At 38.9% G+C, this 21,497-nt stretch overlaps 1 protein-coding gene across 1 annotated transcript in view; it reads right to left on the bottom strand.

Moving 5' to 3' along the window:
• The window catches only part of grpr (gastrin releasing peptide receptor), a 38,469-nt gene extending 18,667 nt beyond the window's left edge, over window positions 1–19,802 (bottom strand). Inside the window, exon 1 of the mRNA XM_002938249.5 lies at window positions 18,972–19,802. Within this exon, the coding sequence (XP_002938295.1) occupies window positions 18,972–19,381 (410 nt within the window). The 5' untranslated portion in view covers window positions 19,382–19,802. The remainder of the gene's footprint in view (window positions 1–18,971) is intronic.
• Between the last annotated feature and the right edge of the window lie 1,695 nt (window positions 19,803–21,497).

Genomic DNA, 21,497 nt, shown 5'->3' with positions numbered 1-21,497 from the left:
ATAAATGGCTCCCTTAGTACCCCCCTTGCTGCCCTAGGCAGCCACCCTATGTTTCCCTCTTTACAGTATCAAAGGCGAGGGGCAGTATAGAGCACACACCTACTCTCTCTGCACTAGAAGAGTTGAATTTCTGTTTTAAAAAATGCATCTTTTTGCAAGAGATGTAAAAGTGGGCTAGTGGGTGGATTGTGGGCAGGGTTTTAGTATAGTGGGGATGACTGGGGGATCAGGGGTGTGGCTATTCCTCAGCATGTCTTTTTTCTTTTAAATGTGGCCCCATATTACTTGTTGGTATGGCCCTCCATCCAAGGGCCCAGGTGACCAATGGGTTCATGAATGATGAGCGAATCTGGCCCATTTCACTTTGCTTGTCCTGTGTCTGGTTATTGCACAAGCATTGTTTGAAATATTATTATTATCCTTCATTTATATGTTGCCATCATACTGCACCGCATTCTAAGCAAAAACCTGAATTATTGGTCATAATCTCACTCCCAGTGAAACATCCACAGAATACACCAGAGGAATTTCTATTCCTAGGATTTATTGGAGAGATGTAGACTTCACCTAAAAATGTATCCATGGAGGCCCAAAACATGTTGTGCGCTTCATCTTCCCAATAAATCTTCTGGTGTATTGTGTGGATGTATCCGAGAATTGCACAGGAAGGATGAGCAGCAGAAATGGAGAATAGACAGTCCTGTGAGCAGTTTGGAGAACTGGTGAGACAATTTGTACTTGAACGTAAAATCATGGAAAATATAAAAAACACGAAATCGGTGCTGAAAATCTTTTTTATTTTATTAATGCAAACTGCACTGCTTTAGAGAAGTACAAGGCCAGTCTATTGCATACATTATACTAACTGCTAAACATAGATTCTCTGACTGCCAGGAATGGGTAATGGCTACCACCCAGCAAATTGTTTTAATTACTTTATAGTTTTAACATCTTAACTCAAAATGATATTGTTGATAAACCAAAGATTTTTCATTATTAAAACAATAGGCATAAATTATATTCTGCACAAGTCCTATGCATTGCACTCATGTTAAACAAGGGGGTATAATGTGCTTTCTGCTGCTGCCCTTATTGATAAGGCTGAGCAGGTACCAAACCTGGCGCTCCAACAAACCTACCATGATGTGGCACACAGTTATATGCAACAGTATTAATAAGCAATGCCTTTGTGCGGCAGTACAGGACGGCACAACTGTCCAGCAAGGTCCAGAGTAACAAGGTTACATAGACATGTACCCTTTATTTTCCAAGTACTCTCATTCCCACACCCACCATTGTTGCACTATACAGTGCAGTGACAGGTTGCCAAGTTGTTCCAAACATGTGTCTTATAACAATGCTCGCATTGCTTAACAGCGTCAAAGCATGTAAGCCCTGGGCTCCATAGGAATAATGATATAAGGCATTTGTTTCTTGGTTTGCAACCCATGTAGCTCCATCAATAGCTGACATTATTATAAAGCTAGTATGTATGCTGCAGAGGAAATGGATGAGACAGAGGCAGGGGTATTGGGCTCCTTTGCTGAAGGATTGTTTATTTTGTTCAGTTAAGCTGTACAATAAAGTGTGAGTTACAAGGAAATCAGCATCTGAACCATAACATGCCATTAATACAAACATACCATGAATAATTGTAAACCAAACAGTGATATCATGATTTATAATCAGTGCTTAGTCATGTCATTATGTGACCCTTTTCAAACTTGTCTATTATATCAAATAATAGGAAATATAAGGCTTATGGAAATCCCCTCTAAGCTCCATGACATGTATACGGTAATGTATGGTATCCTGTTTTACAGCGGGGACAGATATTACTTATATAATGCCTAGCTGATGAAATGTGCAGTAGTCCCTGTTTATAATATGAATATACCCAAATGGAACATAAGAATTAAACATGTAAAATGATAGTGTATAATCTACATGGTTAAATCAGTAGCTAACTCACAGAGACAGTATAGTATATACAGTATATTAAATATAGTATAGTATAGGCTAGATATGCAGGAGCCATTTTTGGAACATATATATACTGTATATCACACATAGCTATTGTTTGCTAAAGAAGTAACAAAGCATTATGACCGTCATGCCCAGATCACTGTAAACCTCAGTATTTGTATTCACATTCTGTGATTCTGAAATGATTCATTATGCAGGCCGTTCAGCAACAACAAAAATAGAGCGTGTTTGCATTGTTGATAAACTCAGTAACAACCTTATGTCAATATTGATACACAAAGCACTGCTAATCTTCCACATATGCTGGCTAGAGCTGTGCTATGCCTTTAATTTGCAGGGCAAGGTTAAAAGTGCAGTATCCTAAATGAAATAAACATTTGTGTGTATATAATTATAATACACAAGTGCTGTGAATATCTGTGTAATGATATCCTTATAAACACTGTTTGGTGATGTCATCAGTAATTAATAATCGGTGCTTTGTGGTGTCATTTCTGCCACATGACTCACTAAAACGTGTTTATTATAATAAATAATGCACCTCCTGTCGTAAAATATAATGTTATTAGAAGTCACCATGGAGTTCCATGACCTGTATAAAAGCATGGTCATGGAACTCCTCAGTGACTTAATAATATCCTTGTATTTTACAACCTGGGGTACATTATTCACTATATATTCTCTCAATATTATATGACAAGTTATAAGTCATTTTCCATTTGTTCCCGTGAATAAGTAGAGTGAGACATTTACTTTGACCCTGGATGCAAGTGCTAGAGCACAAAGGAATACAAAAGAACTTGCCGGGGTCTGGCTGCACTCCGTACCTAGAACCGGAATGGCAACCCAGTGATAGGTGCAAAGTGTAGCACCCGCAGACACAAGGTGGTAATTACAGGTCTCTTTTGTGCTCTGTGTCCACTGGTGCACCCCAATGTTCATGCGAACAAGAAAGACACAATAGTTAGGAGACGTGAAGTAGCTTCCCAGCAGGGTGCACTATATCCTTTTCATTTAAGTGAATGAAAATATGGAGGCATGTGAGCCTAGGGTTAAACACACTCATTTGTTAAAGGGGAACTTCAGCTTCTGAACCAAAATGTATTAAAGAGCCCCACACAACACAGAATCCCCTAATATACTGTACCTATCACTGTAATCTGTTCCTTCAAAAAGTATGAATAATTACCATTTTATATGCTGAAATCCAGCTGCAAAACAGTTTTTCTCTTTCTGTATCATATGAAATCCTGGCGGGGGAGGAGGGGCTAACAGGAATCGGGAGATTTTGCAAACTGGAGGCAGTGCACAATTGAAGACAAAAAAAAGAAGAATCTGCAGCTGTAAACTTTACCCAAGAACCGACTTTGAACTTTTGCTGCAGTTTTAATCCCACAGGCACTATACACAAGTACTATACTTTATATGTTCTAAAGACTGACCCACTAGCTGAAATTAAATTGTTTTTTGTCACCTGATATCTATAATATCCCCTACCCTAACAGATGGAGGATAAGTTAACTTTTCCCCCTGACAAAGCTCATTGTGCTTTTATATATTTGTGCACTTTCTATTTTTCTTTTACTTTTGTCATTGTTTTTTTCATTTCTAGTTAGTTACAGTGGAGCCAATGTTGTGTATCCGTGCCAGTGTTATAGTGCCAGGGCCTGAATATCTGCCATCAGTACCCACTGCTCCTCATGGCATATAATGTGCTGGTTTTGTATATAAAGACTGCTCCTCGTGGCATATAATGTGCTGGTTTTGTATATAAAGACTGCGTCTCACTGCATATAATGTGCTGGTTTTGTATATAAAGACTGCGTCTCACTGCATATAATGTGCTGGTTTTGTATATAAAGACTGCGTCTCACTGTATATAACGTGCATGGGATGTCACTACCCACTGCCTCTCTCTCTATAAAGCTAACTTAAACACATCTAAAGGGGAGGTTCACTTTTAAGTTAACTTGTAGTATGTTATAGAATGGCCTATTCCTAGCAACTTTGCAATTGGTCTTCCAAGTTAATTTTTTTATAGTTTTTGAATAATTTGCCTTTCGCTTCTGCCTCTTTCCAGCTTTCAAATGAGGGTCACTGACCAAAAAGTATTACTCTGTGAAGCTACAGTTTTATTTTTCCATGCAGGCCCCTTAACTATTCATATTCCCATCTCTTGTTTAAACCACTACCTGGTAAATAACCCTAGCAAGCAGATAGCTGCTGAAATACCAAATGGAGAGCTGCTGAACAATAAGCTAAATAACCGAAAAACCATTAAAAATAAAAGAGGACCAATTGCAACTTGTCTCAGAATATCAGTGTCTACATCATATTAAAAGTTAATTTAAAGGTTAACTACCCCTTGAAGCTAACTGATCACAAACACAAATGTATAAAATGAATGCTTTTACATCATAAGCATTTTAGGGTTAAAAAAGCACCCCCACCCGCACTTTTGCACAGTATCCCTGGGAGTCAGTGGGAACCGCAAGAGGTAGTTGGGAGGTTAATTTTTTACACCAGCAGCAAATCCACTAAGTCTCACATTAGCTATAGGTCAGACTGTGTACGGCCCATATTTAGTCTCTCCAAACAAAAAAGTCACCCTCCTCCTATGTCTGCTGGTTAATAAATGCTAATAAAGAATACTTTTGACCTGTAATTGGCTGTTAATGTTTTCATTAGCTTCCAACATTGGCTAACTGGCTGTCAGAAGGTTTAAAGAGCTCAGGCACTTACAACCAATAACGGGCTGAGATCCTCACTACTAGCAGAAGGGATAACTCTAGCACATGGGTTCTCTAATGGGTTCATCACTAGTTCTGCACACAATCTTGGTTAAAGCCAATAGTCTAGTATTTAATTTGCAACTTTTTTTTTAATAAAACCATAGCAGGGATTTAATCTCTCTAATCATGCTCCCTACAGAGAGGAAAAGGCAAATCTTCTGAAATACAGTTCCTAGCATTCTGCACAATTTATAGGCAATGTCAGGTCTGGCCTTGGCATTTCAAGACCTTGGCATTACAAGTACACAGAGGCCCAAACAGCCCCCCACCAGCCCAATAAATAGTGACTGTCTATGGCATCTTACAGCAGCCTGGTATTTGCCAGATTGCCAGTCTGGATTTAAAAGCAACACTGAAAACTGAAGGAGAAGGTGTGTTATATTTGCATATAAGCCTATGGCCCTCAATGGCTTCCAACCTAAGGCTAATGGCACACACCAGGCCATGACTGGGATTCAAAATAGGCCCTGGCATTTCAAGTACAGAACAGAACCCCACAGACCCAATAGTGACTGTCTATGGTATCTTACCACAGCACCATTGGCATTTGCCAGAATCCACAGACTGCCAGTCCTGGGTAAAGTGTAGGCTGTAGAATTTCAAGGACTATAGAACACAACCTTAAAGGTTTGGTTCACCTATATTCACCATTATTTGCCTTCTTCTTCCTCTTTGCAGCTTTCAAATGAGGAATTCTGACCCCAGCAGCCAAATACTATGGCTTTTTAAGGCTACAATTTTGTTGTTATTGTTACTTTATATAACACATTTTTCTATTCAGGTCCTCTCCTATAAAAATATCAGTCTCTCATTATACCACTCCCTGGTTGCTAAGGTAATTTGGACCCTAGTAACCAGATAGCTATTGAAACTCCAAACTAGAGAGCTGCTGAACCAAAAATTATAATAATGAAAAAACTACGAATAATAAAAAATGAAGACCAAGAGAAATTGTACTGACCTGTTTGTTTAACCATAATTCCCTAGGTGAGGGTTAAAGCCCATCATATTTATTTTATAGGAGAACAAAACTGTTAACAATTGAGGTATGCCAATTTATTACCTTAGACCCCAAGCTGTTGCTCTTCTTCACTGAAAACCACACTGGCATGGGGTAGTATTATAGTGAGTGCCACACTGCCATCTTTTCTTCTGCCCTAGGCATCACTATAATATACTGGGGTCAGAGGTAAGCAAATATAGTAACTGAAAGGCACATATCAAACTGCTCCCCCCCCCATGACTAACCCTTTCATTTTCCTATGAATGAAGAATAAGGCATAACTTGTGTTTTTAGAAGGCTTTTACTGCATGTCTTGCCATGTGTAGCTTTTTCAGCTCCTTTTGGCCCTTCTCACCCTAACCCTGATGGTTTTTCTATTTGCTTGCTTTCCAAACCCTTCTTCAAAAGCCATGTTCCAATATCTTGCACTGATGTTGTCTAAATGGATCAAAACAGGCTATATGCATGCTTAGCTCTAAATTATTATTCTGTAACTACTATTAAACCACTGGATGCACCACTGGAACTAGGAACTAGTCATGTGTAAAGAATTACCCCCCCCCCTGAAGGTGGGTCGCGGGAAGGTAGAGTTTCGAATTTGCCACCAGTCCTTCTCCCCAACCTCTCTGCACTCCAGGGCTTTACAAGTGACAGGGTGGCGTTATCTATATACTCTCATTTTGCCCCTCCAATAAAATTGGAGTAGGGGCTGGCGCGTGTACAGTATATAAACAGGTGTGGCACATCGGGCTGGGTAGGGTTCTGTTGGCTAAGGCTTGTGCCACTTGTTAGATTTTTTCAGGACCTAAAGGAGTAATTCGCATGTCTCCACCTGTCAGGGTTAAAGCTTCTCATTTCTGATTTTAAGGCAGTCTTTTGTCTGTACAATGAGGCATGCAAATCTGTAATGACCGGATCTTTGCAGGCTTTCTACGTTCTTTTATAATAAAACAGAAATACAGCAGGGGCAGTTAGAGCCAAAGAGCTGCGCTCCATTGAAGGGCAGCATGAAAGTGATTAGATCAAATACAGTTAATAAGAGGGACTCAAACATACTGTAGAAATGAATTTGTGCTGCTGTTTTCTCAGCCTGTAGTTTGTACCAAGAGATTAGTTATCCTTACTGCATGCTGCATTCTTTAGATGTTGGAAGATTTTTTAATTATTGCTGCTGTGAAGTTATTTTCTCTGGGCAACTACTTTCCTTTTTATAACTGATTGCAATTATATTTCATTTGGAAGATGTGGAAGTATTCCAATCCTCCCAGTATTGCACAGATTCACAGTTAGTCCATAACTTTACCAAAATAATGAAAGTAAGCAGCTAATGATCCAGAGATTCTGCCTGTATCCTTTGACTTTCTGTCTGTAGTGGCGCAACAACAGATGGAGGCACTGGCACTCCAACATATTGGGAGCTCTGACTGCACAAATGCTGTCCCAGTCACATTCAGATAACAAATCATTACACTAACTATAATGTTTAAACCATATGTTGGAAATGTTAGAAAGCCATCCAGATCTGGGAAGGGTTGGAAGCAAAAGTGGTTGAGTCAAAGAGGAAGAATAAAAGAATTTTTCAGAGAGCCGAAAACGGCTGCTGGATAAGGAAAGAACTGTGATGTCCAAGTAGCAGAGCTTTCTGTGGGAAATGTTCTTTATTATTGCACAATCCCTAAATTAAAAGAAAAGTTCATCATATGAGAAAGCAAAAAACCAAGACAGTAATCTAACAGCCCTTAAAGGGCAAGTACTAAGTACTCCGTACTGTCTACATCCACCGGGTCCTTAAATTGAGGCGCCGCTTTCAACAGCAAATACATTTGCAAATAACCACTGAAAATGTTTAATGAACATACACTGGAAAGTTGCTAGAATGACAATTTCTGATTCTTTCACTATGTGAAAATATACAAAGAACAGCTATTACAAAGTGGAAATTGAACTGTGCCGATTATTCAAAGAAAATGGCAAACTGCAAAATAATCAATTATTCATCCATAGAAACTGCAGCCAATCACTTTCACACTGGCTTAGGCATGAAAGTAAGGCATGAAAGCGACGTCAAGCGGCTCTATAAATGTATATGATACGTTTCACAATCTCTGGAAACATGAAATGTACATAATTGCTATTTAATAGTGGGGAATTCAGTGTTTAATGAAAAAATTAAAAAAGGATTTGGGAGACCCTGGCTCCAAATTGTCCGTATATCAACTGGATAGAATTAAAAATCTCATTGGACATTGGAATGGTGCTACAGTCCTCTCCTGATTGGTCTCTGGAGGGCCCCATTATGATATCATCCTTGGCTGGTTCCTTATCTGGTTGCTAGGGTTTTATTTACCCTAGCAACCAGGCAGAAGTGTAAATAAGAGACAAGAATAAGCAGGTAGAAATAGTCTGATTATTACAGTAACTCATCCTTGTTTCCTGTTACGTTGTACTCTTTTTGCTCTTCCACTACTCTTTCAGCAATCTTCATCTGTAACCAAACTGGGGAGATACTGTATAGACTAAAGGTGGCCATACACGCACCGATATTATCGTACGAAACCTCGTTTCGTACGATAATCGGTGCGTGTATGGTATGTCAGCGAGCCGACCAATGTCGCAGGAAGCTGCTGAAATCGGTCGGCTCGTCGATCGGCCAGGTTAGAAAATTTTGATCGGGCGCCATAGAAGGCGCCTGACCAAAATTCTCCCTTCAGAGCTGAATCGGCAGAAGGAGGTAGAAATCCTATTGTTTCTACCTCCTTACCTGCCGATTCAGCCCTGAATGGTGTGTGGCGGATCTGACGATGTTTCGTGCGACCGATGGTCGTACGAAACATCGTCGGATCGCCACGTGTATGGCCAGCTTAAGGAAAACTTACTGTACAACTGTTTGAAGTGCTCTTGTGAGTGAGCACTTACAGTTTACACTAATTTATTTTTCCAGTTTCATAATATTAATGGTCCTTACAAAAGCCCATTTCACTGAAGCAGGAAGAATCTTTTGATGCCTATCTGATCAGTGCTATTGATTCTGCCACATGTATGGCCATTTAGAAAGCTACTCTTGGGATCCTAGGAGATGGAAGAAAAGGAACAATGAAAAGGCAGCTATAGATGTGTTTGGCCCTTTGTCTGTTACCAGTCCATTTGGCCTACAGGACAATACAGGTCCCTTTGGGCCCATAGGAAGCAAGATCCATCAGGCCAATCCAATACATCCATACCTATGGACAAACCTCATAATATACAATCGGTCCGGTTGGGTGTCCCAAAAGTAGTATGCTTACAGCATGATCAAAGGGAAGTGATAAAACACAGGGTGGATTTACTAAAATTCCAAACTAAGAATCCTGATTTCTGATTTTGCCATAGTTGCAACACATTTTCCTGAATGTCATAAGAAAACCCCTCCCCAGAAACGACTTCTGCTATGAAGTAGCTGTTAGGGCAATCTCTAATTAATGCTGCAGAAGTATGCTGGGAAGTACTGTAGTACTGTACTGCTGCAGTGCCACATTGCTCTGTATGATATGATTTGCTGTACCTGTTCCGTTGGCTGTTTAACCATCAACCAAAGCAAACACCTTGGAGTGAAAGCATAATGACCATTAAGAGCGTGAGATAGGGAAAAGTACAGTAAACAAGAGAAAACATAGTCGTAATTGAAGTAACCCTGCTTTGATGCTTATCTGATAAGTAAGGGGGTTAAGAGACTTACAAACAATCCAGCTTTGCAAAGAAACCTTTAATTGGTTTTATCTCATTTGGGTGTTAATATGACCAAACAAGCAACCTTGGGAAAATGAAAGCTGAATCAAAAGACAGCAAAAAGCTTACATTAGGCGTGTTGTCATTAAACAAAAGATTCAAAACTTCTTTGTTCAACACGGGTGCAATGAATAGGGCTTGTGCTGAACTTATTGCTTACTGTTTTATTAGAAAAATTCTAGGCTTTTTGTTATTTTCTTAGCTAAATGGGGGCAAATAGGGAGATTGCTGCTACTTGAGAGGTAGCTAATCATTAGTGTATGGCCCAATTTGTTAGCAGGAGTCCATTGTGCAAAAGTGTAGCTTCAGTTTCCCTGTTTTCATTTCCCATGAAATAACATAAACTTCAGATTTTTGGTGATTAAAATAATAATTAAATAGTTTGTTAAGCACAAGCCCTATTCGTCACACTCACATTAAATGAGAGAGTATACTTCCCCTTTAAAACAAAGGAAAAATGACCAACATAAAAGAGGCCACGTTTACAGAGGTTATGTTAACTCTTGATGTGCGTTCTTGATTGCTCTGTTCAATAAGGATTAATGTGGAAGAGATGCTCTATAGCACCCTGCCTTTAAATGATAGTATGTATGAGACTGAGTAGTAAGTGTCCCTGCACCTAATGTAGAAGTTCCCTGAACTACTGGAATGGCCACCTTAGGAGGGGGTTGTGGCAAAGTTGTGCATGGAGTATTCAGGCAGAAGGCCATCTCCACCAATGTGGAGACCTAATGGTGCGACATTAAGGGGCAGATTTTTTCTTAAAAAAAAACCAATCAAATATTTTAAAAAAAAAGAACAAATGTCTACTCATTTATTACAAACAGTGGCCAACCTCAGACGTGAAACAACATGGAAATCTCAAATTTTTTGTGTTTGTAAGAATTTTCGTGCAATTACAAATGGAAAATAAAAACACGAAAACCTCTAAAACCACAAAGCAAAGAAAGATCTTCCAGTTGAAAAAGCATACCGGCCGTTGACTTCTACAGGACCGTGGCAGCTTTTAGATGGAGTATTTTTACCTTCAGATTTGTCACAGTTTTGACATATTGTAAATGGCAAAAACACATTTTTTTTAATGAAAAATTTCAGCACAAAAATACATGAATCATAAAATAAAAAATGGAATGTTAGTAAGTTCACCCTTAGGGCCAGATTCACTAAGGTACGAATCCGAACCATGAAATCCGATCATTTCTGATGATCGCAAATGTCAAGAAAATTCTTTTGGTTTGAATACGAAAATTTTGTATTTACGACCCGAAATTTCATATTGAAAGGATCTTTTGTGATAGTCACGAAATTTTTGTATCTGAACGATCGTAAAAGGCAGGAAAACCTTTCTGGCTTTGAACCTTTAGTGCATTATTTTGGAAGCCTCCCACAGGACTCAATGGCACTCTGCAGTTCCAACCCGGCCCAAGGAAAGTCTCCCATAGGGCTCAATGGCACTCTGCAGCTCCAACCTGCCCCAAGGAAAGTCTCCCATAGGGCTCAATGGCACTCTGCAGCTCCAACCTGGCCCAAGGAAAGTCTCCCATAGGGCTCAATGGCACTCTGCAGCTCCAACCCGGCCCAAGGAAAGTCTCCCACAGGGCTCAATGGCACTCTGCAGCTCCAACCTGGCCCAAGGAAAGTCTCCCATAGGGCTCAATGGCACTCTGCAGCTCCAACCCGGCCCAAGGAAAGTCTCCCATAGGGCTCAATGGCACTCTGCAGCTCCAACCCGGCCCAAGGAAAGTCTCCCACAGGGCTCAATGGCACTCTGCAGCTCCAACCCGGCCCAAGGAAAGTCTCCCATAGGGCTCAATGGCACTCTGCAGCTCCAACCTGGCCCAAGGAAAGTCTCCCACAGGACTCAATGGCACTCTGCAGCTCCAACCTGACCCAAGGAAAGTCACGATACCGAAGCTTGAATGAATCCGAAACTTTCGTACATGTTGCAACAAATACGATTTTGTCGCAAAATACAAAAAAGTGCAAATTAACAAAAATATCGCTGAAAATACACAAAAGTTGTAAATTTACGAAAAAAATATGAATTTTTTGTAATCAGACTTGTCGTACTTGCCCCTTAGTGTCTGTTGCAGATCTTGCTTCTCTGGAACAAGGCTGGTCAATGCTTGAGCCCTAAGCAACTAATCCCAACCACAGCTTTTAAGGTATAATAGGCTAATGGTCACACCTGTGACCCCCAACTTTAACTCTTTTGTCCCCTACCCCACTAGCAAAGGGTTGTGGTATGGCAGAATCATCCTTTAGTGGGTATGTATTAAGTAGTCCATAGAGACCCCCATAGAGTATTAAACATGGCACAGGAAATAGTAAGAATGACCCCTTGCCTTGTTTTTTACAGCTTCCCATCTACCCCTGCTCCTGTCTTATTTACAACCACTTATTCTATCACCTTTAAGCAAAGCACAAATCCTTTTTATCATCGGAAAGGCAATGTGATCGAGAAGCAAGCCCTGCATGTCCCTAATGCTTCTTCATGACTTCACTATCCATGGGCAGGACAGGGTGCCAAGTGACATTGTGATCTCTACATATTTCATGAGCATTATAATGAACAAGAAGAAACTGATGTTTGTTCAAAAAGTTAAAACATGGGTTGTTAAATGAATGATATAGACAGGCTGCTATATACATTCGATTGACTAGCTACAGCAAACACGTTTCGTTTTTCGTGGCCAATTTATAAAATATATGTCTGGTTAATAACGTATCTTTATGTTGTTCCACTAGTGTTTGTAAACCTCACGTTGGCTGCTGCACAATAATACTGTCACCATCTCAAGGACATCGCTGTACAGTTGACACCTAGCTGGTATTTTACAGGTGCATGAATCTCTACTGGGCAAAAATTACGGAAAGGCCATCTCCCATAGACTCCATTATAAGAAAATACTTCTAATTTTTAAAAATGATTTCCTTTTTCTCTGTAATAATAAAACAGTACCTGTACTTGATCCCAACTAAGATATAATTACCCCTTATTGGAGGCAGAACAGCCCTATTGGGTTTATTTCATGGTTAAATGATTCCCTTTTCTCTGTAATAATAAAACAGTACCTGTACTTGATCCCAACTAAGATATAATTACCCCTTATTGGGGGCAGAACAGCCCTATTGGGTTTATTTAATGGTTAAATGATTCCCTTTTCTCTGTAATAATAAAACAGTACCTGTACTTGATCCCAACTAAGATATAATCAATCCTTATTGGGGGCAGAACAGCCCTATTGGGTTTATTTAATGGTTAAATGATTCCCTTTTCTCTGTAATAATAAAACAGTACCTGTACTTGATCCCAACTAAGATATAATTAATCCTTATTGGAGGCAAAACAAGCCCTATTGGGTTTATCCAATATTTAAATGATTTTTTAGTAGTCTTAAGGTATGATGATCCAAATTACAGAAAGATCCCTTATCTGGAAAACCCCAAGTCCCGAGCATTCTGGATAATAGGTTCCATACCTGTATACAGGTGCTTTTTTCACCTGTCCACTACAAATATGCCAAATGGCAGTAATCATGCAGAATTCAATTAAAGGAAAACACAATAGCGCCCCATGGATAACTCTGATGAAAATTCAGATAGCTGGTCCCATAATGACCCCATGTTTTTATTGCCTGCATGGAAATGATGCAGAACAAATTAAAATCCATCCCCCTTGGTAACAGCTTGCAACTTAAGCAGTTAAATGGTTTGATATGTTCTACAGTGAATAATTACACACAGGTCTGTATTGTTTTGGTTTTTTTCAGTTCCTCCTGTGCTTCCCAGTAGCCACCTTTGCTCTCCATGAATAAACTGAAACCTTTCAAAAAGTGAAAATAGGACCCACAACTGTTGTTGCTGTTTTCATTTTTTAATTAGAAAACAATTATTGCTCTCTGTACAAATTCCTAAACTGAACACGTACTGACGTAACTTCAGCATCTGCCGCACTAAGGAAACTATCATCTATAATGCAGGATTCAACTAATGAAACTTCAGCTTCACTTAAAGGACAAGTAAGACCCCAAAAATAAAAAGTTTTTGCATGCATTTAAATATCACGTGCTGTTACCCTGCAAACCAGTGTGTTTGCTTCAGAAGCTTTGCTACAGTTTATATTAATATGCTGATGTTGAAAGTGGGCTGCAGGGCCAGTGTATACACAGCAGAAAACAAGCTCAATAGAATACAATTTTAACACAGAAAGATAAATAGGGGCCAAAAACATTCATGGCTCACTCATTTAGCACAGTCCTAGAACTGATGTATAGTCAAAGTAGGAGAAACAAAGTAGGAGACATTCTATTTTAGGAGCCAACAGGAGCACGACGAAGCTGCTTACTACTAATAAACATGTAAGGAAAGACAGACCTGGACTGGGATTCAAAATAGGCCCAGGCATTACAAGTACACAGAGGTCCAAACTGACCCCCCCCAGCCCAATAAATAGTGACTGTCTATGAGATCTTACAGCAGCCCCTCTGGCATTTGCCTGAACCCACAGATTGTCAGTCTGGGTCTGGGTGGAGAGTGGGATATAGAGAGGCAAGAGAGAGAGTCACCGTGACATCTGCAAGCACTGATTTTCCTTTCCTATTTTTAATCTTTCATTGTGACTGAATCCTGGACTCTTGTAACAGCCTCCTTGTTAAATGGAATATGGAATATCTTGGTGACTTCACCTTGTGACCAAATTCTACATACCTCACATTGGCAGCTCATTTCACACAGTCTACTTTGACTAGAATTATACCAGAAATATATAAAAGCAGAAACAGACATATTGCATGTAGCCTTTCTATTAGATAACTTTCCAAAGTCATACCTCCTTGCTATCAAGACCCCCATCTCACTAAAAAAAGAAAATAGCCTGATTGGTATCTTGCCAGTGGGGTGTCGGACTCGCAGGAAATCATTCTTGTACAAGAAAGAAGTATTTATGGATAACAATTCCAAATTATAGGGCTTATTTACCAATTCAAAATTAAGCCACATATTGCCATGTTTTTTTTTAAACTTTGAGCATAATAGTGGCTCAACAACTGAACAGCATCCATACAACTTGCACGCAATGCAACATTATGGGCCAAATTTTGTACAAACATCATATGCACAAGATGTGTCCAGGAAAAAAATAACATGGTCCATTATGGGAAAAATAGTGTGACTGCTTTAGATACAAGCATAGAATTCCAATAGCTATGAATCTCTATCTGGACCATCTACATTAATGTATAGGTATCGTAGGTACAGGTATGGGACCTGTTATCCAGAATGCTCTGGACGTAGGATTTTCTGGATAAGGGCCTTTCTGTAATTTGGATCTCCATCTTAAGTCTGATAAAATTAAACCCAATAGGATTGTTCTGCCCCCAATAAGCATTAATTATATCTTAGTTGGGATCAAGTACAGGTACTGTTTTATTATTACAGAGAAAAGGGAATCATTTAACCATTAAATAAACCCAATAGGGCTGTTCTGCCCCCAATAAGCATTAATTATATTTTAGTTGGGATCAAGTACAAGGAACTGTTTTATTATTACAGAAAAAAAGGACATAATGTTTCAAATTTTCAATTATTTGATTAAGAAGTCTCTGGAAGATGGCCTTTCCCATAATTTGGAGCTTTCCTGTATTAATTAATATACACATGGGTCTTTATCTTGTTCTCTTGTCTCCTTGTGTCATTCATAAATACAGTACATAGCCTGATTTTATTGTGTAGTTGAGTTTTCATATCATAAAGTAGTACATAGAAATACACAAAGGGAAAGTGTAACATACAGAGCAATAACCCTAGAAGTAAAAGGAGTCCTCACTGTGTGCAGCCCATTAAGGCACAAATATCCCCACATGTGAAGTACCTTATAATATGTTTATGGTATTGATTCTGGTTCTATTATGTAATTTAATAATAAATGTCAGAGAAAATTATATTAGGATAATCCCAAATAAAAATCAACCCTGCTTCCAATGTGCAATTAAATGGAAGTTGTATCTACTACGGCTTTATGTCCTCTGCTGGGAATCAATAGATTGTAACTGATATGCCTAAGAGCATGTTGTGCTAAACATGACAGCCCTTAATTACATGGGTTATATACAGTATTTACACTAGAAATATAGTTCTTATCTTTACTAGAGAACAGAATTCATGGCAGCCATGAAAAAAGTACCAGAAAAAGTTCCTCTCAAAAGTAATATGGCCTGAGCCTCAGCAGGGCCTCCTCGTGTTACCCAAATCCAGATGTTTCTCAGAAGAGGTTTCTATGTGCACTAAATCCCAGATTTGGCCAAATTTGAAGACTTCGTTTAACAAGATTCAGAATTGGCCAAACCAGTAGCATAACAACCAAGGAAGCGGAGCTTGGAGGCACAGGCGGGCATGGGGGGGGGCTGATTCCTCAGTAGTCACCTACGATTTTGTGAACAGAGGGCAGTTGTGTGTGACCCCTTATATTGTTCTTGTCATAGGCCACCATGAGTGTCCCCTGATTTTGTGCAGGGAAGGTTGGGGGGGTCACAGGTGACAAGCAATTTTCCTCCCAGAGCAGAGGGGACCTGAAAATGTTTTTCACAGGTGGGCCAATGCCCCCAAATACACCCCTGGGCCGAACTCTTCATATTTTGTTTGGGATTCGGCTGATGTGGATTTAGTATTGGGCCAAATTCTAAACTTCTGGATGTGGTGCATCCCTACTTGTATGATATCCCTTATAAAGTGGCATAATTATAGACAGAGCAGAATCCATAGTTGTTGGTGGCCTGGAGCCAAAAGTGGAGCTTGGTGGGGACCAACATTCTTCTCCCTGACTTTTTGTAAATATATATATATATATAGCACCAAAGAGTTCTAACACCTCTTTGTAGTTAACAGAATTTCAAGTTGAATTTCAATATGGATTAAGGGGCATCATACCTTATAATATATATGTATGTGTGTACTGTATGAATAGGCAGTTGTATGACGAGTCAGAGAGAGCCGTAAGCGTAACACGCAATTATTTATATGACTGAGGAGTGTAGCTAAACTATACTATGTATCTGGGATAATGTCTCCAAAGCAGTTAGTGCTGTGTATATGTACAAGACAAGGGTTTGGGTCCATCCTCTATACTAGTCATCGGCCAATCATTGACCAGTGTGCTATTATTATGTATTTTGCACAAGCCAATGACTGATCTATCTAGGAAAGGTTAGTTTAGGTATCCTCGGAATAGAATAATTGAGAAAGTGAAGCATTAGTGGAAAAAAGTCTCACTGTATACTAAAGAAAGACCATTATAAGGATATCTTTCACTTTATGTCTGAAATGGTTTGCAAGGCATCAAAGCTTTTCCACAATAAAGAGGAAGTATTTGTAAGTGGTAGCATTCATTTATATATATATAAATATCATATAATACATATATATAGAGAATGCAGAAGAACCCCACAACCTTAATCCAACCACAATTTAATCCAATGCTAGTTCCTAGACATGCAAACTATGCCTATTGTCTGTAACATTAGTAATACCAAATATTATTAAAACAATTACATTTTATTAAATATTTTTAAAACAATATTGAAAAGAAACATAAAATTGAAAATCTAAAAATAACTATTCGTGTTTTTATTATTATTAATAATAATTTTATATATATATATATAAAATATATATACATATATATATACAGGATTAATTATACCTTAGTTGGGATCAAGTACAGGTACTGTTTTATTATTACAGAGAAAAGGGAATCATTTAACCATTAAATAAACCCAATAGGGCTGTTCTGCCCCAATAAGGGGTAATTATATCTTAGTTGGGATCAAGTACAGGTACTGTTTTATTATTACAGAGAAAAGGGAATCATTTAACCATTAAATAAACCCAATAGGGCTGTTCTGCCCCCAATAAGGGGTAATTATATCTTAGTTGGGATCAAGTACAGGTACTGTTTTATTATTACAGAGAAAAGGGAATCATTTAACCATGAAATAAACCCAATAGGGCTGTTCTGCCCCCAATAAGGGGTAATTATATCTTAGTTGGGATCAAGTACAGGTACTGTTTTATTATTACAGAGAAAAGGGAATCATTTAACCATTAAATAAACCCAATAGGGCTGTTCTGCCCCCAATAAGGGGTAATTATATCTTAGTTGGGATCAAGTACAAGGTACTGTTTTATTATTACAGAGAAAAAGTTATTTTTAAAAATGTGAATTATTTAATTATGTAATCTATGGAAGATGTCCTTTCCATAATTAGGGAACCATCTAGATAATAGGTTTCTGGAAACAGATCCCATATCTATATATATATATATATATATATATGGAATCCCTTTTTTGTAACCCATTATCTAGAAGGTTCTGAATTACGGGATAACTCACATTTTTAATAATGATTCCCTTTTCTCTGTAATAATACAACAGTACTTTGTACTTCATTCCAACTAAGATACCATGTATCCACATTGGAGTTTGAATAATTTTTAGCAAATTTAAGGTATGGAGATCCAAATTACAGAAAGATCCCTTATCTGGAAACCCCCAGGTCCCAGTCATTCTGCATAACAGGTCCCATAGCTGAGTATATAGTTATATTCAGATATACCTATACAGCCACATATCTCCCTCTCACTCGCACACAGGTTTCCTGTAGGAGTCATAGACAGTTGATGTGGCCAGAAAATGAAAGTACCAAGTGTCAATTCCATCATACAGTAATCAATTCAATCAATATTGATCAACTGTCACCACTGATCATTCCTCAAGCCTACAGTACTACTTTTCCCCAAAACAACTGGTTTTGAGTATGAGTATGAAGGGTTTTTTATGTTTTTGATTGATTTTTTTTTCCTGTTGGTTCAATATACACCAATTCTGAGTTTTATTATATCCCAGTTTCTAGGAGAATTAGTTACTTTTAGAACAAATTGCCCGGAACTGATTTAAATGGATAAATACCAGCGTGTTTATGGACCTAATGGAACCAACTGACCCATAACCATTTTTCCATAAATCTATCAAGAGCCTCAGCCTCTCTTTCTATGAATTATCGATCTCTTCTGCCTGCTGTATATCCTTCCTTACATTTATTTATAACATAACAATATCATGTAAGTATGCTAACTAAAACAGATCAGAAACCTGAAGCTGTGAACTGGTTATTAAAGACAAAGAAACTTCCATGCAGGAGATTTCAGAACTCTCTAACATTTTATCTTCTTTCTTAACATTACAGAAGCCTGGCTGCAAGCTATGGTCACATTCAGCAGAACCGATATAGAAAAGGGTAGAGGAATGCTTGCTATGTGCCTTACACTATGGTGCTTCACTAAAGAACCATGGTATATTACTTATTGCATAACTTTAACCAGCTGTTTCCTAGCCAAGTGTATATACAGTAAGTATAGGTCACGCATACCTGTCAGCTGCAAGGGCCGTCAGGGTGAAAACAGACACCCCCACCGAGGTTAACTGTATAAATGGGATCAGCTTACAGCCCACGCGTCCAAAAAGCCACTTATCTGCCAAAAATCTACTGGCATCCACCGGGGCACATGTCACCAACAGTAGCAAATCCCCCAAAGCCAGGCTGGAGATGAACAGGTTGGGGACATTCCTCATGGACTTGACTGTGCAAAATATCTTGATTAAAGTTATATTTCCTATGAGTCCTATTAGAATGATGATCCCATAAACTGGAACTATGGCATAGGTCACCCCAGGATAGAACCAGTCGTCGCTGGAATGGTTAGAGCTCTGATTCAGGCAAGAGCTAGTGAGGGCAAAGTCTGCTTCCAAGTCCAGTAACAGACAGCCTTCTGGATTCATCGTTGGCAGCCTTCTTTTGTATTCTCCTACCAAGTAACCTGTACTTTATCTTCATGGGATTTTAAAAATGAAAACAGAAGTAATCAGATTCAGGGTTAGCCTCGTGCCAGCTGGTTTTAAAGTCCTTCAAACTTGCTCTTCGCATTCCTAGAGCTTCTTCATTTGCTCTTCCTCCTCATCAGAATATCCAGTAGAAAAGACAAAAATCCTCTCTAGGGGAAGATGCCACATTGAAATAAGCAGCAGGGTGCACAGTCAATATTTTGTAAAATCCATTTCCTGAGAGAGGCAGTCTTAGCTCTCACTTTGCTTTGCCCCTTGCAGTCTGGATTTGAAATGAGCAGCTATCTGGCAGCATGGGATTTTATAGGCAGAATCCTCCGAATGTCATTTGTTCACCTGCTCCCACAGCAAAACAATAGCAGGAGCCGGGGAAGTACTCGGGTGTTGCAGCGAGCGGAGGTTTCTCTTGGAAAATGCAAGGGAAGCCATCTACTGGCAGAGATAATCAGTGACAGAGAGGAGACTCACAGCACAGATCCACTTTACTTTCCTTCCACAGGGCTTTACAGTATATAAAGGCATTTATCTGGGGACTGGGAAGTAACATAATAATAATGACACTGCAATTTATAATCTAATCAGTTGTCTATACGGTGTTACAAAATCAGCTTGGAAATTTGCCTCTGCAAAATAACTCTGCAGCTCACAGCTGCTCGATATAAATATACAGTAGTACAGATATAGGATCTGTTATCTGGGAACCCATTATCCAGAAAGCTCACAGGAAGGCCAACTCCCAAAGACTTCATTATAATAATAATTAGAATTTTTTAAAATCATTTGCTTTTGCTCTGTAGTAGTAAAACAGTACCTTGTACCTGGTCCCAACTAAAATATAATTAATCCTTACTGGAGGCAAAACAGTCCTGTTGGGTTTAATTAATATTTAAATGATTTTCAAGTAGACTTTCCAAATTACAGGAAAGATCCTTTATCAGGAAAACTCCAGGTACCAAGCATTCTGGATAACAGGTCCCATGCATGTATACAGAATAGTAGATGTGCCTAGGGTTACTCTTGATGGCACTTTTTGAGACTATTATTAGTCGGATGTTTTCAGCCATTCATAAAACTCGAGTAATTTACTGGCACTGGTAATTAACCGACCTTGCTTGCTTATATAGGACCCTCGCAGTCCACCTCATTATCCCACTTTCTCTGATATCTATAAATAATGGTGAGTGAATCTACACTGGGCACTCCAGATTCAATCTGTCCCACAAAATCTGATGAAGTGGAGTGTAACCCTTAGTCTGCCAGCTAATTAGCTGGATAGAGAGCCATCGCCTGTTTCCTGAATACACTCAGCTCAGCAGAAGATGAGGAGCTGCCAATAAACTAAAGTACAGGTATGGGACCTGTTATCCAGAATGCTCCGGACCTGGGGTTTCCTGTATAAGGGGCCTTTGCATAATTTGGATCTCCATACATTAAGCCTAATAAAAATTAATTTAAACATTAAGGCAAAAATACTAGGGATAACGTATAAGGCACGGTTTTATTATTACAGAGAAAAAGGAAATCAGTTTAAAAAATGTGAGCTATTTGACTAAAATGCAGCCTATGGGAGATGGCCTTCATGTAATTCGGAACTTTCTGGATAACGGATTTCTGGATAACAGATTACATACCTGTACTCTGCAAATTCTCTTATTTGTACTCTGATCGGGCAGGTGCATTCACACGGCGCAGGTAGGAAATGCAGGGTTTGCATTATATGTAGTGAGTATCTGGGCACATAACTGTTTTGTATAAGGATAAGGGGTTCTATGTTAAAGCATCAGGGAACAAGCCAAACATCAAAAGTGTATACGTATGTGAGGAATAAAAAAAACTCCCTAGCAGTGATGAGCAAATGTTATAGGTATGTTTCGCCATCAGAGAATTCTTTATAGAAACAGCATGAAATCTGAATATAAAACACCCACTGACTTCAATGTATTTTTACGTTAAAACAATGCTGCAAAAAGGCAGCATTTACCATACATTTTACAAATTGAATTTTTCCACAGTTTTCCAAATTTTTCAGTGAAGCGAAACTTCCCAAAGCTGG

This window comes from Xenopus tropicalis, chromosome 2 (genome assembly GCF_000004195.4).
Source record: "Xenopus tropicalis strain Nigerian chromosome 2, UCB_Xtro_10.0, whole genome shotgun sequence".
Classification (NCBI taxonomy): domain Eukaryota; kingdom Metazoa; phylum Chordata; class Amphibia; order Anura; family Pipidae; genus Xenopus; species Xenopus tropicalis.
The sequence above is the reverse complement of the archived record's forward strand: the minus strand, read 5'-3'. Positions and strand labels throughout refer to the sequence as shown.